The sequence below is a fragment of the Kryptolebias marmoratus genome, linkage group LG10 (assembly GCF_001649575.2).
Source record: "Kryptolebias marmoratus isolate JLee-2015 linkage group LG10, ASM164957v2, whole genome shotgun sequence".
NCBI lineage: Eukaryota > Metazoa > Chordata > Actinopteri > Cyprinodontiformes > Rivulidae > Kryptolebias > Kryptolebias marmoratus.
The window spans coordinates 6,119,896-6,135,887 of record NC_051439.1 but is presented as its reverse complement, the minus strand read 5'-3'; the positions used below and the strand labels follow the sequence as shown (position 1 = coordinate 6,135,887).

General features: G+C 40.5%; 2 protein-coding genes across 6 annotated transcripts in view; both read right to left on the bottom strand.

Moving 5' to 3' along the window:
• cdkl1 (cyclin-dependent kinase-like 1 (CDC2-related kinase)) overlaps positions 1-12,644 on the bottom strand; it is a 33,515-nt gene extending 20,871 nt beyond the window's left edge. Inside the window, exons 1-7 of one of the 4 annotated variants that reach the window (XM_037977929.1) lie at positions 10,815-12,644; positions 10,646-10,735; positions 9,653-9,812; positions 8,324-8,497; positions 7,736-7,857; positions 2,318-2,390; positions 1,943-2,033 (exon numbers count right to left, since the gene is read on the bottom strand). In XM_037977929.1, the coding sequence (XP_037833857.1) occupies positions 1,943-2,033; positions 2,318-2,390; positions 7,736-7,857; positions 8,324-8,497; positions 9,653-9,772 (580 nt within the window). In that variant the 5' untranslated portion in view covers positions 9,773-9,812; positions 10,646-10,735; positions 10,815-12,644. Of the gene's footprint in view, positions 1-1,942; positions 2,034-2,317; positions 2,391-7,735; positions 7,858-8,323; positions 8,498-9,652; positions 10,255-10,645 lie in introns of those variants that run through there. The other 3 variants (XM_037977928.1, XM_025005915.2, XM_017415653.3) reach the window with 3 other exon arrangements.
• Positions 12,645-12,838: 194 nt separating this feature from the next.
• The window catches only part of map4k5 (mitogen-activated protein kinase kinase kinase kinase 5), a 52,692-nt gene continuing 49,538 nt past the window's right edge, over positions 12,839-15,992 (bottom strand). For both annotated transcript variants that reach the window (XM_025005905.2, XM_037977927.1), the window contains one exon: positions 12,839-13,867. In XM_025005905.2, coding sequence (XP_024861673.1) covers positions 13,780-13,867 — 88 coding nt within the window. In that variant the 3' untranslated portion in view covers positions 12,839-13,779. The remainder of the gene's footprint in view (positions 13,868-15,992) is intronic.

The following is a 15,992-nucleotide window of genomic DNA, read 5'->3' as shown; positions in this document are numbered from 1 at the left end:
GAAGAGGTGTGCTTAAAAGACTGAAGATCACTTGCGTGACGTCAGGCATTTATGCTGGGAGGAAGCCCTCCTCCTGGAGCTGACGTCACTTCTGTCGGCCAGTCAGGACTGGCATAATGTAATAGAGCTTCTGGGGGACAGGCGCGGGGGCGTGTCCCATAGTGAGATACCTCACTCATGTTTCAGAGAACCGGGGTTAATTCCTTAACCTAAAGTTATGTCATGTGATGTAACGATATCTTGCCAGATGTGTTCACGCTCAGAGTACGTGCTGAGGACTCTCGGCTACTACCACAACTCAATATCTGTAAAACTGAGCGACTTAATCATTTAGTGTGTTAGCTAAAGTTGCGTAGCTGTGGCGGCCATATTGAATTGGGTTGACTCCAAAAGTCAATCAGTTGTAGCTGTTCATCCACTGAATACTTACTGAGAGTTTCATTAAAATCTCTCCAAGAGTTTATGAGATATTTTGCTAACACAACAACCAAACACACAAGTGCACATAATTAGATGTGCAAAAGCATTATTGCGCCTTCAGTGGCAGGCAATTAAAACTACCAATTATTTTTTTATTTTCAGAACATGTTAAATCCTTAAGTATCTAATTGGAGTTTTTTTTAACTTATTTAATTTTTAATGCAACTCCTGAAATTATGGCCTGAAAGGTCAACTCTCAGTGTCAAATATTCACCCTAAGGCTCAACTTGACCAAAATGGAGACTGAGAAGGTCACAGAGCGGCACTAAGGCTACGTTCACACTGCAGGTCTTATTGTTCAATTCCAATGGTTTTTTGCGTTGTCGTTCACATTACATTTTAAATGCGACCTCCATCAGACTCCAGTGTGAACAGTGTCCACTTCCCGAAATGACCCGCATGCTCAGAAGAAGATATGACGTCACGCTCCGCACGCCGAGTTCACAGAAGTAGATACGGACGCTGCGAGTGTCAGCATGTGTGTGTATTGATTTTGAAGTTGCTGTCCAATCAGGGCCAGCTGTACACCCAAATGGTAAAAGATAAAAGAAGACGGAGAAGAAAAAGAGCACAAATGTTAACAATGACCTTTTTTATTTTTTGGAGCTGTGGCTGCTGCCTCTGAGCAGAGGCATGTGTGGATGCAGAGTCTGAGCCAAGAGTGGTGGGACTTTTGGCAGCTTAGTGATCAGCACTGTTGCCTCACAGCAAGAAGGTCCTGGGTTCAAACCCCAGGTTGGACCTGGGGTCTTTCTATGTGGAGTTTGCATATTCTCCTCATATTTGGGTTTCCTCCCATCCATCCATTTTCTGTGCGAGAGGTGATGGACACCCTGGACAGTTTCGCAAGTCCATCACAGGGGGACATATAGACAAACAACCATTCACTCTCACTCACACCTAGGGACAATTTTAAGAGTTACTAATAAACCTAACATGTATGTTTTTGGTCTGTGGAAGGAAACCAGAGTACCTTGGAGTAAACCTATGTGCACACAGGGAGAACATGTAAACTCCACCCAGACAGGCCCCAGGTCGGCGACAGCACTGACCACTGTACCTCAGTGCCACCCCCGGTTTCCTCCCACATGCATGTTAGGCTGCCTTCCGGCCCAGGCCTCCCTTAAGGAAGAGATCTGAGATCTCAGTGGGATTTGCCTGGTTAAATAAAGGTTAATAAACTTTGACCTGAGGGACCTCCGTCCTTTCATCTGATGTAAAATTTGGATGAAATGCGTCATGAACGTTCACACTGTGGTCACTTTGAAAAACATTGGATCAGATTCAGTACCACACACTGAAAAGACCTGGGTCAGATATGAAAAAAATCTGATTTGTCACGTTCACACTGCCATGAAAAACCAGAATTGGGTCGCGTTTGACTGCAGTGTGATCGTAGCCTAAGTGGCAGGCAGTATCTGTGATATACAGCAGCAGCTGCTGAACGGCTCCTCAAACTTACTGAGGATCCTGGCGAAGCCGAAGTCACAGAGTTTGATGACTTGGTGTTTGGTGATGAGAATGTTCTCCGGCTTCACGTCTCTGTGGATACACTGCCGAAACACAAGCAGCGACGTTTCACCATCACAAGAAGAAGCAAGGCCACAAATCTAAGATGCTGAGAAGAAAGGAGCTGTGTGAGGAAAACTAAAAAAGGGGCCCTTGTAGCATTTGTTGTGTCTAGGTAATACATTAACTGCTGCTCCGCCAGGGGGAAGGAATTCTTGTTAAAAAAAAAAGGAGCCATAAAGCAGAGGGCTCGGTGGGAGCAGGAGGAGGGAGGAGAGCACAGAGGGATCTGAAAACAAGCTGAGGGGGAAAGTGTGCGCTCACTCACGTTTTGTTTGTGACAGAAGTTGACGGCTTGAACCGTCTGCCAGGTTATACTTCTGACGAGATGCTCCGGGACTCTGAGGAACGCAAAACAGAATCATCACCGTCCGCTGTTCGGAAAAAAAAACAACAAAAAAACGGCATCTGGTCTGTTTCTTAGGCCGTAACAAAACTGACCGATATCTAAAGCAAGCACTTTGTTGACTGCAGATCAAATGGAGCAACAAGCAAAATCAGTACAGATTAATGGCCTGGCACTCCATAACAAAATGCATATCCCCCGCCAACTTTCATGCTTGTTCTAAACTAAAACCTATTTAGGTTTAGAACTGATGGAGTCGGAGCCATTTTGGTCAAACCTCTACATGTGAGATCTTATGTGATCCGTTAGCGCTTGATGTTTGGGTTGAGGATGACTCTCAGCTACTACCACATCAAATCAGCGTCTGCAAATTTGCTGAGCCGTAGCCATTTTTGTGTTGTTGTTTAGCTGTGGCAGCCATCTTGAATTGAGTTGACTCCAAATGTTAGCTGGTTGTAAATGGTCATCCAGGGATTATTTTCTGAGTTTCATTAACATATTTGTTAAGTCGTTCATGAGATATTTTGCTAACTGACAGACAGATGAACACACACACACACACACACACGGGCAAAAACATCATCATCAGCCTTTGCCTCTCAACAGTGGGTGATAATTACCTATAATCAAAATCAGCACAAAAAATAACAAATCTACTTCTAACGTTACATCTGTCTTTTTTTCTTTCTTAAACGATCCTTGAGAAACACAGGGTTCCATCTTGGTTTGAAGATTAAATTCTTTTCTCGTTTATAGTTTCTTATGTAGGCTTTTTTTGCATAATGTGCTATGAGTCATGCTTATCGTAACTTTTAGACTAAAATATTTAACTTTATTTAGAAAAGATTCCTTCAATAACGTTGTTCTCTTTGAAATCTGCTTCAACAAACTGGGTCTATTTAAAAAAAAAAATGCTCCATTCTGCTTTTAGCTACAGTTCTGCTTATTTTAGCTTTTAACTAAAGTTTTGCTAGTTTTAGCTTTCAGTTAGCTTCTAGTTACCATTTAGCTAATTAATCTTTTAGCTACAGTTTAGCTAATTTTAGCTTTTTAGTTTTTCTTTGCTTCTTTTATCTATTAGCTACAGTTTTGCTTGTTTTAGCTTTTTGCTACTGTTCTGTTAATTTTTATGCCGTTTTCCTGGATATATCATTTTATCATTTAACTTTTTGTTGGCATTTTCTGCATCTGTTTACATACAAAGCATCCACAAACAATTCACATTCAACATTATATAAAGTAAAAAACACAATAAAATAGGAAAACCTTTGCTTGGGAGGTATTCTTCTGATAGTCCTTTTATCCCATCCAGTTTGTAGGATAGCACTTTTTCTAGTTTTAAATTCTGTCAAAATTGTGCTACAATTTAGAGCAAAACAAAAATCAACATTACGCTTTAGGGCTGGGCTAACGTTCGACAAGCTGGATAAAATATACATAAAGATACATGCACATATGTATAAAATATAAACAATGATTAATGCACCTACATGGCATCTTTTTCATCTAGACATACTATAACTAGAGACAGGACTGGAAGCAGGAAGTTGAAGCCACAAAGGTACAGTTTTTAATCCCGCCCCTCCATATTAACCAATGGAAGATTTTCCTGTCTAAAAAATATAAATACACTTCAGATTTTTATTTTCAGGCACTGATTTTTGTTGAATGTTGGAGTTCTTACCTCACTGCTGTATGTTTAAATATGCATTTTTCTCCCCACACATTTAGTTTTAGTGAGTTATTTGGCTTAAAGAAAAAGAGCCACGTTACACTCATGTTATAGTGTGATTGACAGCCTGGAGGGTGTGTGGGCGGGACTTTTCTATCGAGCGTAGAGCCCCACATCCTTAGAGCTCAGCCTCTGGCTTCATAAATACAACGAAACAGCTTCAACTCCGAACAACAGAAGACTGCTGAAACGCTTCGGCCATCTTTATTATTGTGGATGGTCCTTTTTCAACTTGGTTTACAAATGTTTTACAGCCAGGAGCTGCATATTAAGGATGCTGACATTGGGAGAAACTCAAGGTGTTTTCCTCTTTTAGTCCCATTGTAAAAAAGAAAAAGAGTTGAGCAGTTTAGCTTCAGAGGATCTCCTTTGTTTTTGTTTCAAACGAGACACAAACCGCCCCTGGACATTTCCAAGGCAGCGCTGAGAAATAATTAGACATTTTCAGCTGAACTCCATCTAAGGTTCTTGTTATCGGGGAATAAAAGGTTCACATTTGTGCACAGATGACCTCCTACACACGTAACCGCCCCGCCCACACACATTTACAAATTATTAACACTTTAAAGAAAGCAACTAATTATCCAATAATCAAAGTTGATTTTTAAAAAACCAACTCATTTCCTCATTTCTTAAACATAAAGCTTAGAAGGTTGAGAAGAGGGTGATACAGTGTCATAAAATTATCAGTTTAAATAATTGAATTAAGATGTTTCTTTCTTGTAATTTGATGTATTTTTTAGTTTTCTTTGCCCTGCTGTTTCCACCATCTGCCCTGGTGTTCAACATTGATGCTTTGTTGGCTCAGGGGTGGTCATTTATCAGTGTTGCTGTGGAAATGGCTAATTCAAGCCTTGCAACTGACAATTAATTATAATCTCCACCTTCTCTTTCTTTGTTGTTGTCTCCTCTTTTGTGTCCTCTGAATGCTTTGCTGCCTGCAGCCTACAGGCTGAGCCCAGAGGGGGAGGACTCGACAGCCAGAACGCTCCCTAAAGATGCGCTGGAGGAGCGTCACTGGGAGGATGCCACAGAGGGCTGCTGAGCCCATTAGAGCTGGATGGAGTCTACTGTGTGCTGTGACATACAACCCCAGTTCTAACTAAGCTGGGACGTTACGTAAAATGTAAATAAAGCCAGAATGCAATAATATGCAAATCTCATAATTTCATATTTTATTCACAGTTAAATGGAAGTTGTATTTTTTGGATAAAAAGGTAATTTTGAATTTGATGGCAGCAACACATATCTTTAAAGATGTTCCAGGTCCATGTTTCCTCTGTAAAGCCTCTCCTCTTCTTCTAACATCAGTCTGTAAACATCCAGGAGCTGAGGAGAGCAGCTGCTGGAGGTTTTAGAGCAGTGACGAAAGGGGGCCAAAATTAAAAACTTGGTCCTAGCCAAGGGTCAATCATGATCAATATTTATTGAAAATTACATAAATTAATTAGTTTTAGATGTATTATGTCAAATCATTCATATAGAAATATCAATTACCTTTTCCCAGTTACAGATTATACAGAATTTAGAGCAAACATACCTTTAATGAACACAGACAAATAGATCAAACTTCAAAAAGCTCATCATTAGCTGTCATTTCTTACGCCTCACTCAGCTTTTAAATGAATTTTTTCACATTAAAACATTTTTTTTTTTTTTTAAAACCATCAACAAAAACCTGATCATACAGAAATTAAAACTATATATTGTTGGCTTCTGGCTTTTCTGTCAGGAGAAAACTTCACTAATTAGGCTCAGTTTTTTAAAGCAAAATAAGAATCAGAGACTAGATCTGTCCCAGACTGGAGGGCCGGATCTGGCCGGTGGGCCTTGAGTTTGACACGTGTGTTTTAGAGGGAATTTTGTCCCATTCTGGTCTGATGGAGGATTCTAGCTGCTCAACAGTCCTGAGTCTTTAATGGTGAGAGGTCTGGACTGCAGGCAGGTCAGTTCAGCTCCTGGACTCTTCTGCTATGAAGCCATGCTGCTGGAATGATGCAGTCTGAGGTTTAACATCGTCTTCATGAAATATGTATTGAAAATAGACATCATCTAGATGGAAGTATATGCTGTTCTAAAACTTGTTTATACTTTACTGCATTGATGGTGCCTTTCCAGATATGTAAGCTGCCCATGCCAGAAGCATTAATGCACCTCCATACCATCAGAGAGGCAGGCTTTTAAACTATCCGCTGATAACAGGCTGGAGGGTCCCTCTCCTCTTCAGTACAGAGGAAGTGGTTTTCAAAAAGAATTTTAAATTTTGATTCCTCTGACCACAGATCAGTTCTCCTCTGTCCCTCAGTCCATCTTAAATGAGCTTTGGTCCAGAGAAGACAGCAGTGTTTCTGGATGGTGTTCACATCTGGCTTCTTCTTTGCCTGATAGAGCTTTAAGCAGCATTAGTGGATGGTACAGTGAACTGTGTTTACAGACAATGATCTGTGGAAGTGTTCCTGAGTCCATGCAGTGATGTCCAGAACAGAATCAGACCTGGTTTTAATGCAGGGGCCCCTGAGGGCCCCAAGATCACAGACACCCAACACTGACTTACAGTCCTTTGAGCTCAGAGATTTCTACAGATTCTTGAAATCTGTTGATGATATTATGATCAGTAGATGATGAGGTATTTAAAAAATTCCCAATTTTCTGTTGAGGAACTTTATTCCACTAGTTTTAGACAGTTTTTTTTTGCAGTTTTAGAGTTTTTCTTTAATACTAAATACCCGAACAGAGTAAAAAGGGTTCACGCCTATATTATGTTTTATTTCTATGAAACAAGCTGTGTGTATGTGTGACTGTGGGTGATGCTGATTGAGCCTCGGTGTTCAGTTGTTTTGTTTGCTCGGTGAGCCTTTGTTTGGACAGGTCAGTTCATTTTTACAATCTTACCTGCAGAACCAAACATTCACTCAAGACCTGTTTTCTCTGCAGCAGCTGCAGGTTCAATTACCTCTTGTTGTTTTATAACAGAAGTACGGTAAGTTACTGATGTATTCAGAGTTAATATCTAAATAAAGTGAGTTACAGTCCTGCTGTTCTTTGCACACATCTCTCTTTTGCCCCTCCCAGCTCTGATTTACTCGTACAACACACACACAGTCATTACTTCAAATCTCACAATTTAACCTTAAGACGCAGTCTGAGCAGCAGTCTTTTATTTTGACACAGTTTGAATGTTTTCCCTCACCATCAGACCAGTAAAATACGAGTTATCATCTGCTACAGAAGGTGAAAGAGTGATAATGTTTTGTCCACGTCGGAATCCATGTTAGTCTGTCTGTTAGCAAAATATCTCCTGAACCACTGGACAGGCTTTCATAAAACTCCAACAAAGAAATTATTGGATGTATATCTGAAACTGATTACCATTTGGAATCAATCCAATTCAAGACGGCCACCACAGCCAATCAATTTTAGAAAGCCCCAAAATGGCCATATCTCTGAGTTTTGCAGAAATTGAGCTAAAATTTTCCGTGGTAGTAGCTGAGAGTCATAAGATACTCCAAGTCTGAAACACCGGCAGTGGGCGACATGCATTCCTGTAAGAAACACCAGCTCTGTAATTCATCCACCGCACAACCTGCGTGAGGCGGAGACACACCCACCCTCTGGGATGGCGGTCCAGCTCGTGGAGAACTGTGTGGTCGCAGTACTCAAACACCAGGTGAAGCTTCCGCTTACGGCGAAACACCTCGATCAGGTTCACCAGGTTGGCGTGTTTCAGTTGCTGAAACACACACACACACACACACACACACACAGAGGACATAAACATCAGAGAGCATAATGTCTCCAATTAAAACTAATAATCCACGTAACAAAACTGTCTGCAGTGTCTCATCTGTGCTTTTCCTCTCATCAAACAGACTAAACAGGAAACAGGCGGTAGTAAACATGCTGTTGCCCCCGACAACCGCTCTATGTATGAGTTCCTGTTGTCCAGCTGGCTGCTAACACTCCCACCCTCTGCATGACTAATTAAAACACGACTGCATCAGCACATCTTTGATAATTGTGGATTACAAAACCTGATTTCAACACTAAAGTCTAAAGAGATGCAGTGTTTATGGTTTTTATTCAAGGGGAAATCAAAAATAGAGTCTGAACTGACATTTAGCTGCTTTTTAAAAAAATAAATATCAACTTGTTCAAAGTCACGACGCCCAGTGTCTCGATGCAGATCGTGTCGGTACCTTGAGCATCCTGATCTCCCTCAGGGCGATCTTTTTGATGACGGGGTCGTCGTCGGACTCCACAAACTTCTTGATGGCCACAATCTGTCCCGTGTCTTTGTTTCGGCACTTGAAGACGACGCCGTAGGAGCCCTCTCCTATCTTCCCAATCCTCTCGTACTTCTCCATGTCTGTCTGAAGACAAGAAGCGACGTGAGAGGCTTTAGGTGCAGGAGGGCAGGCGGGGAAAAAACAGGGAAACAGGAAGACTGGAGGAATCTGACCACCAGCAGCTTTATAAATGGTAAATGGCTTGCACTTGTATAGCACTTTATCTAGTCCAAGGACCCCAAAGTGCATCACACTACAGTCAGTCATTCACCCATTCATCCACAACAGAGGAAAAACTCACCATTATAAATCTGAAAACTGAGCTACAGAAATGACATTTTCCTGCAGAAATGCGGAGATTTCACTGATATTTGTTGGAGAGAGCTAAAAGCTCAAATTAGCAGGACAGTAGCTAAAAGCTAAAAGGAACATAGGAAGAGGAAAAACAGAACCAGTTCGCTGAAGCACAATAAGAGAAAGATGTTTTCAAAGAAACTGAAGAGATCTCAATGTTCTCCTGAGAGAAAAAAATGTAAATAAAGTTAATTAACTCAAAAAGTATAAAAGTTAGAAATACTAAACGTCATAGCACACCATTCCTGATCAAGTTGAGTGTTTTGGTATATGAAAGGTTAAAACAGCACAAAGTGACGCAGGAGTAGTTTGATTGCAACAAACGCACAGAAGAAACTAAAAGCAGGAAAATAACAGCGTGAACGCCGTCTCAGGATTAACCCTAAACCCTGAAATAAGCCTCTGCGTCAGTGATAAAAGTAATCGCCTGCATGTTTTAGGTAAATACGAGCAGATGCTGCAGGGATCAAAATGTTTAGGTAACCTCCTAAAGAGGCTGTAAAAGGTCCAGGTGGAGGGAACACTACACCTGCCTCCCTACGGTTTGGTTGCATAATGAAGCATTTGCAATGCAAAGTCTATGAGGTCATTTCCCTGCAGGAATCCGGAGGCAAAACAAATACAAGAGTGAAAACAGTTAGGGCAATAAGATAAATCAAAACAAAGCGGTGCACTGGCAAGCAGAAACAAGAGATAATTAACAAATGAGAAATAATTTAAATATATTTATGCTTCAGATTGGAACTTTAGATATGATGAGCAGTCCCACGATCCAAAGGAAGAAGAGAAATCTCCTCAGGACGCAAGCAGAAGCAGATTTCCAAGAACGCTTGGCTGCAGGATGGGCAGAATGTGTGCAGAATAAGATGAACTCTTTAAACTTACCCGTCTGCAGACTGCAGATGTGTCTGTGCAGGAGCCTCTTCTTCCTCCCTCCAGCCGACCTGAGGGGCAAACGGACACAGATCCTCTGCTCCCACAGCTGCAACAAGTCAGAGTTTTCATGCGTCAGGTCGCACACCATCCTCCCCCGTTCCTGCTGGGCCTTTCAAAATAAAACAAACACATCTGCTCGTCTGCAATAATTTCATTCTACACACAGTCCAGTGAAGATAAACTTGATTTTCAATAAAACTGTTTTTGTGTTGTCAGTTTAAATAAGGCTTTAACTTTGTGTACAAAGGGGACAGCTTATTTTATACAGCAATTAGGATTTTAATACAAATAAAACCAAGAATCTGTCCCGTGAGTCCCAAGATATTTTGCTAACAGACAACCAGCACTTACTTTAGCAGTTTTAATCAAAAATGTGGCAAAAATAGGTAGCTGGAGTACGTGCATACCCTCTGAGATGGGTGCAACATCATTTAGTTTTTGTAAATTTGATATTTTTTAAAAATATTTATTTTAAAAAGAATTCCTTGGCAAATACATTGAGATATTTTTTATTCTTTCCAAAACATTTTGCCTTTTTATTTTATTTGCTTTATTTCTCCTTATGTTACTTTTTGCTTTCTGCTAGAATTTTTTTTATTACTTTTAGCTTTTAAGTGACATTTAGTTAGCCTTTTGTCACTTGGGAGTTTTTAATGATTTGTTACTTTTAGCTGGCCTTTTGTAACTTTTTAATTTTTTAGCTAACCCGCTGCTGCTTTTAACTGGCGTTTGGTTATTTTTAGCAAGATATCTGCTTCATTTAGCTTCTAGCTACCATTTTGCTACTTTTAGCTAGTGTTTTACATCATTTAGCTTTAATAATTCAGTTTTACTTCCTCATCAAATTCCAGCCGTCACTCAGCTCAGCATTCACCTTTCATTTTCACTGAAAATGCTAATTTCTCTCATTATCATTTTAAAACAAGTCTAGATTTTTCTCACCTTTTCCTCTTCCACTAAAACCAGATGTGGAGTGCGATTTGAGGCTTACCCAGAAAGATCCAAATGGTCCAATGAGCCAAAATGGTCAGACTAAAAGAAACGGTCATTTATGGTCACTAACTTATTTCTGACCAAATAAAGTGAATCCTAAAATTCTGACAGTGTTGACCTTTTTGGAGATGGTAAGCTGCACACATCACAGCCATCCTGAGGTAAACAGCTGCTTCAAAGCCTCAAACAGCATTTGGATTTCCTAGAAGCTGGAAACCATCAAACAGAGTCGTGGCTTCTCAGGTTTAACAACTCTTTACTTTAAAACTCTGACATGAATGGTGGTGGGCGACACACTTTCCTTCAATCCAAGGTCTTTAATTTATCTCTGTGAATCCGCTGGTGTCGCCATGACAGCAAAACTGGCTGAGCAACTTTTATTTTGAAGGCGAGGTCACCTGATTTGTGCTTCTGTCCGAGCGTCATCGGTACCTTCACACATAGCTGCATTTTCCAGCCTGGTTCCCGTAGGAACAGCTGACTCCACCTACAGAGAGGAAGGAAAACAGGCTCCACACCTGACAGACTCACTGATGATGAGGTCAGTAATGAAAAATAAACACCTGTGTAAATGACAAATTAAAACAGCCTCAGTTCTACTTTATAAAAGGACTAACAGACATGTAGGATGGGGCTCATAGTGTGGATGCTGACTGTTTTCCTGTTTTTTTTTTTAAAAACAAACTTCTGCAAACTTTGTGCCATTTTAGCTCATTCAGAAGATGGGTGCTGCAACTTTTGGGTTTTCAAACGTTTATAATTCTCAAAATACAACCCCCAATGGCCCCCCACATTCCTTTCTTTTATTTATCACGTGTCGAAACTTGCCTCTTTATGGCTCAGCTGTAGAAGATCTTAGATTTGTTAATTTAGCAACTGATCCACTCAAACGCAGTAACAATTTGAACCGTCTACGCCAGGGGGGCCGCTCTCCTGCATGTTTTAGACGTGTTCTTGCTTTAAAACACCTGGTTTAAATGGCTGACTTGTTGCCGTGCTCCTGGAGAACTTGATGATTTGGTGAGGAGGTGATTAAACCGTTTGAATCAGGTGTGTTGGAGCAGAAAAACCTAAAACTCCCGGGACAGCCCTGGTCTACGCCATCACGAAGTTGATATAATCTGCTTGCAGGACACTCATTTATGGGATGTAGAAAACCACTTTTTCTTGCCCAGTCTCCATACCTGTAAATATGACTCTGTTGTCTCGCTTCAGTCTTTATGAACATTTATATCCAGAAATTCGCTATTCCAGGACCACCATGTTGTCCTGATAGACTTCTACTCCTAGAGGACTTTAAATCACTAAATCAAACTATTTTTTCTTTCCAGAGCTCACAGCCTCCACCTTGTGGGAAACAATGGCGGCTTTTAAAAGGTGATGATTTCTAAGCGAGAAAAAGTAGCCAGTTTATCTAATTGTGTTGTTTTTTTAGATTCTTTATAGGCAACTTCAAAACAACCAGACACGTATAAAGAACTAATGTCTTTGCAAGCTGAATATAATCTTAACACATCTCACCATTCAACTTATCACTTAAATGGTCCAAATTTTATGAACAAGCTCACTAGCTGCAACAAACATCTGCATCCTGGTTGACTTCTTGAGTTAAACCTGGGGCAGGAGTGGGAGCAGACATCATGACCTCAGCTCATCCCCAGAATTCCCGGCTCTTCCCATCTCCTCTGATTATGAAGTGCTTCTCCAGCCAATGAATTTAGAATTATTTATCTGTATTTAGAAATATTTTCCCCAGTAGAAATACATTAAGGTTTCAAATACTTCATAAATCTTGCTTGTTTTTCGCCACCATTCTGCAACTTTTAGCCTTCAGCTGATGTTCTACCTTTTTCAGTTTCTTTCTTCAGCAGTCGTTCAGCGTTTTCACAAAAAAAAATAAAAATTTCATTCATCTGGTTAAAGACAACTCTGTTTACTTCAAAGCCACCAGTCCGCAGCCGGCTTCAAACAGGAAAACTCGGCCACGCTGAGACCAATTAGCGCAGCTCAGTCAAGTCAGAGGGGAGCGAGCCGAAACGGGAAAATAATGGAAACAAATACTCACCCGTCTTCCTCTTTCCCGGGAGGATCCTCGCCCGTTCGCCGCTCTCTCGTCTCACAACACAAACCGCAGCTCGTTACCACGTTAAAAGCTCTTTTTTTTTATTACAAAAAAAAGTATACATTAAACAGTTTGCAAGGGGAATGCAGAGATGTTAATAGAAACCTAGCATTGTCCCTCATTTTGTCATTTTATTTTAAATAAAAAAAAAAGAAAATGTACAAAAGTGCTTAAATGGTGCAAATAAGAAGAAGTAAAAGGTCAATAAAAGAAGAGGGTGAAGAGAAACGCGTACATTATATCAAAGTTCTAAAAAAATTGCTGCAGGGCAGGAGACAACTATATTACAAAGGAGTAAAAATAACCCAGAGCTGCTCAGGAATCGTTCACTAGGTAGTTAATCATCATGCAGCTCATCACTATCACCGTATGAAAACCAAACATTCCCTCTGAATAAAGACGAGGTTAATAAATATTGCTTTCAAACCCACCAGGCTCATGGGTTTTAGTTTAAACATATCTATAAGCTTTCACTGGAAAACCTCCCAAACCTTCTGGTTATGATTACAACATGTTAAAAGACAATCGTGATTATTCTCCCATTGTTTCCTAACACAATCACAGGTTTTGTGAATTATAATGGCACTTTTGTCAATAATACCTCTAGATAATTTGTTTGTAACTCAGTTCACAGTACAGAAAAGAAATAAAAGAAAAACGCTAGGTACTGTTAAAGGTCCGTTTGAGCTTTCCTCGTTTCTCTGGCTCCAGTTCAAACCAGCCTCTTTATTTGTACTGAGTGGTGCTACAGTGGACGTGTTGCTGGTGTAAGGCTACTTCATGAATGCACACTGAAGGGGCTCCTCTTACTGACCTGTGGGACCGAAGGTCAGCAGCGACAACAACAACCCTCCCCTCCCCAGTGATTGGCTCAAAACGGATGTTTTGCGTCGCAAAAGAAGCTCGCCGTAGGTCCGGATCTGGAGGTTTCTCCCAAAAGCGTTTGCTCTCCGGCTGAGGATCAGTAACTGTTCTCGTGACCTGCTAAAATGTAGAGGTTGCTCAGGGCCGTGGGGTTGTCGGTCGGCCGGCTCTCCAGAACCACCACCCTGCAAAAAGAAGGGAAAAAAAAGTGATTAATAGAAGTATTCACAGCATGGAACAAATTTATTTTCAACTTTAGTGTCCTCTATGTACAGAGGAACAGATTGTCAGATTATTTTGAATGTGTGTGAATCAAATGTATTTTATTTGTTATATTATTCATTTTATCTTAACTTTTATTTTCTCCTGTCTGTCTTTTATTAGTTTGTAATGTGTAGGTGCCGGGGTGGGAGTGTTTGTTTTGCTATTACTGTAAAATGTTGACAATTTAATTTAAAAAAAGCAACAAAGCAGGCGCTGACATATACCGTACCGCCACAGCACAAATTATTACTGAAAGATGGAAACTGCAGGAAAAATGTTTTCAAACAATGAAGTGTATTTTCCTGATGACCACACAGCTGAGCTGTGAGAGTCCACTGAGGAAAGGGAGGGCTCAGAGGAAAAGTGTCACCGTGGACATTTCCTGTCCAGGACCAGAGCATCTTCATTGTTTTGGACAAAACTTTATTGCAGCAGGGAGAAAACACTGACAGAGCATTAGGTGTGCAGCGCTCCATCAAAGGAGCTTTTCATTTTGTGTAGTTGTTCGGGAAATTGTGGGAAATTTTAATTTTAAGCTATCAAAGTCCAGTGCAAACCACCGGGCAAAGATGTGTTATTTTGTCATTTTATTTTGCGCCTAAATATTACGTTTCGGCTCACCTTAAAATGATACCAGAGTCCTGGGTTATTATATACTTAGACACCTGCCAAAGTTACGACTCAGACTTACATGATTGTTCTTAGAATGAATAATGCATTCCTTTCAAAGTAACTAATTTAGGCTACTGTATGCTGTCATTTTTATTATGATAAAGCACATTTTATTGAAACGTTGCTGTTAGTATAAACAAATCTTTATAAGAAATAAAACAGCGTGACAGCGGGGTGGGCTAAAGGGAAGTTTCAAGCATCGTTTGCAGGAAATGGATGAGGCTGACGCACCTGAGAGGATCAAGGTTTTCAGTTAAATTTAGTACTTTATTCTTCAATGTGAACTCTAGACATTTGTCCAACCTTATTCCAACTCAAACTACCCTCTAACTCACCAAGTTTCTCTGTGTAATCATCGTTTTCATACCCGTCCCACACAAAGAACTGTAAAGTAATAATGTTTAACCTGAGTTAGCATTTTTTCTACATTTTCTTTGAAACTTTGAGAACGTCTGAGGTGCTGTTGCATACTTCTTCTGACCTTCGAGCAGGACGAGGGGAGCGAGTTGACCCCAAACTCCTGCGCCAGAGAATCCAATACTATGACTAATCATGTTCAAAATAAATTGGTTTAATACAAGAATTTATGAAACTTGACCATTTTTAATTTTCTCTAAGCAGCATTAATTGATACTCGAACCCCAAAACAACCAGTTTCACTACATGTTGCGCTGAGGATGAGTTGTGATATCGCTCAGCTACTACCACGTCAAATTTTAGCTCCATATTTGTAAAACTCAGCGATAACAAATTCGTGCCAGCTAATGTTAATTAGCTGTGGCAGCCATATTGAATAAAACTGTCTTCAAAAGTCAATCAGTTGTAGAGGCACATCCAATGATTGGCTCCTGAAAGTTTCATTAAAATCTGCCTAGTGGTTTTTAAGCTATTTTGCTAACGCTACAGATAAAGAAACAGTCTGGGGAAATACATGATCGCCCTTTTGCCTTCAGCAGGGAACAATACAGATGTATTCTTGAAATTTTTTTGATGTTTTAGAGGAGTAATTCTGACGAAAAATCAAAAGTTTGACAGGTTATAGAAAATGTTTTTAATTTGAATGTGTTTTGATAAAGCGTAGCTTCCTGTACTGCCAAGCTAACAACTGGACATGTGAGGCCTGTTGACGGTGTCAGTCTGCAGCTATCAGCGTACAGACAACATTCATGCATGTTAAGCAACAGTACAATGTCAGATCAGGACAGGGGTGAGCGCATCGTCAGATACAATCTGTCTGCTGGTGACAGGAGAGCAGCTAGGCTACAGCCGGGACCGTCCGTTCCATTAGATGAAATTACAGAGCTGTGGAGAGACACTCAAACCAGGCTGGCAGTGCCCAGGCACCAGTAAATAAAACATGGGGGCGGGGTGGGG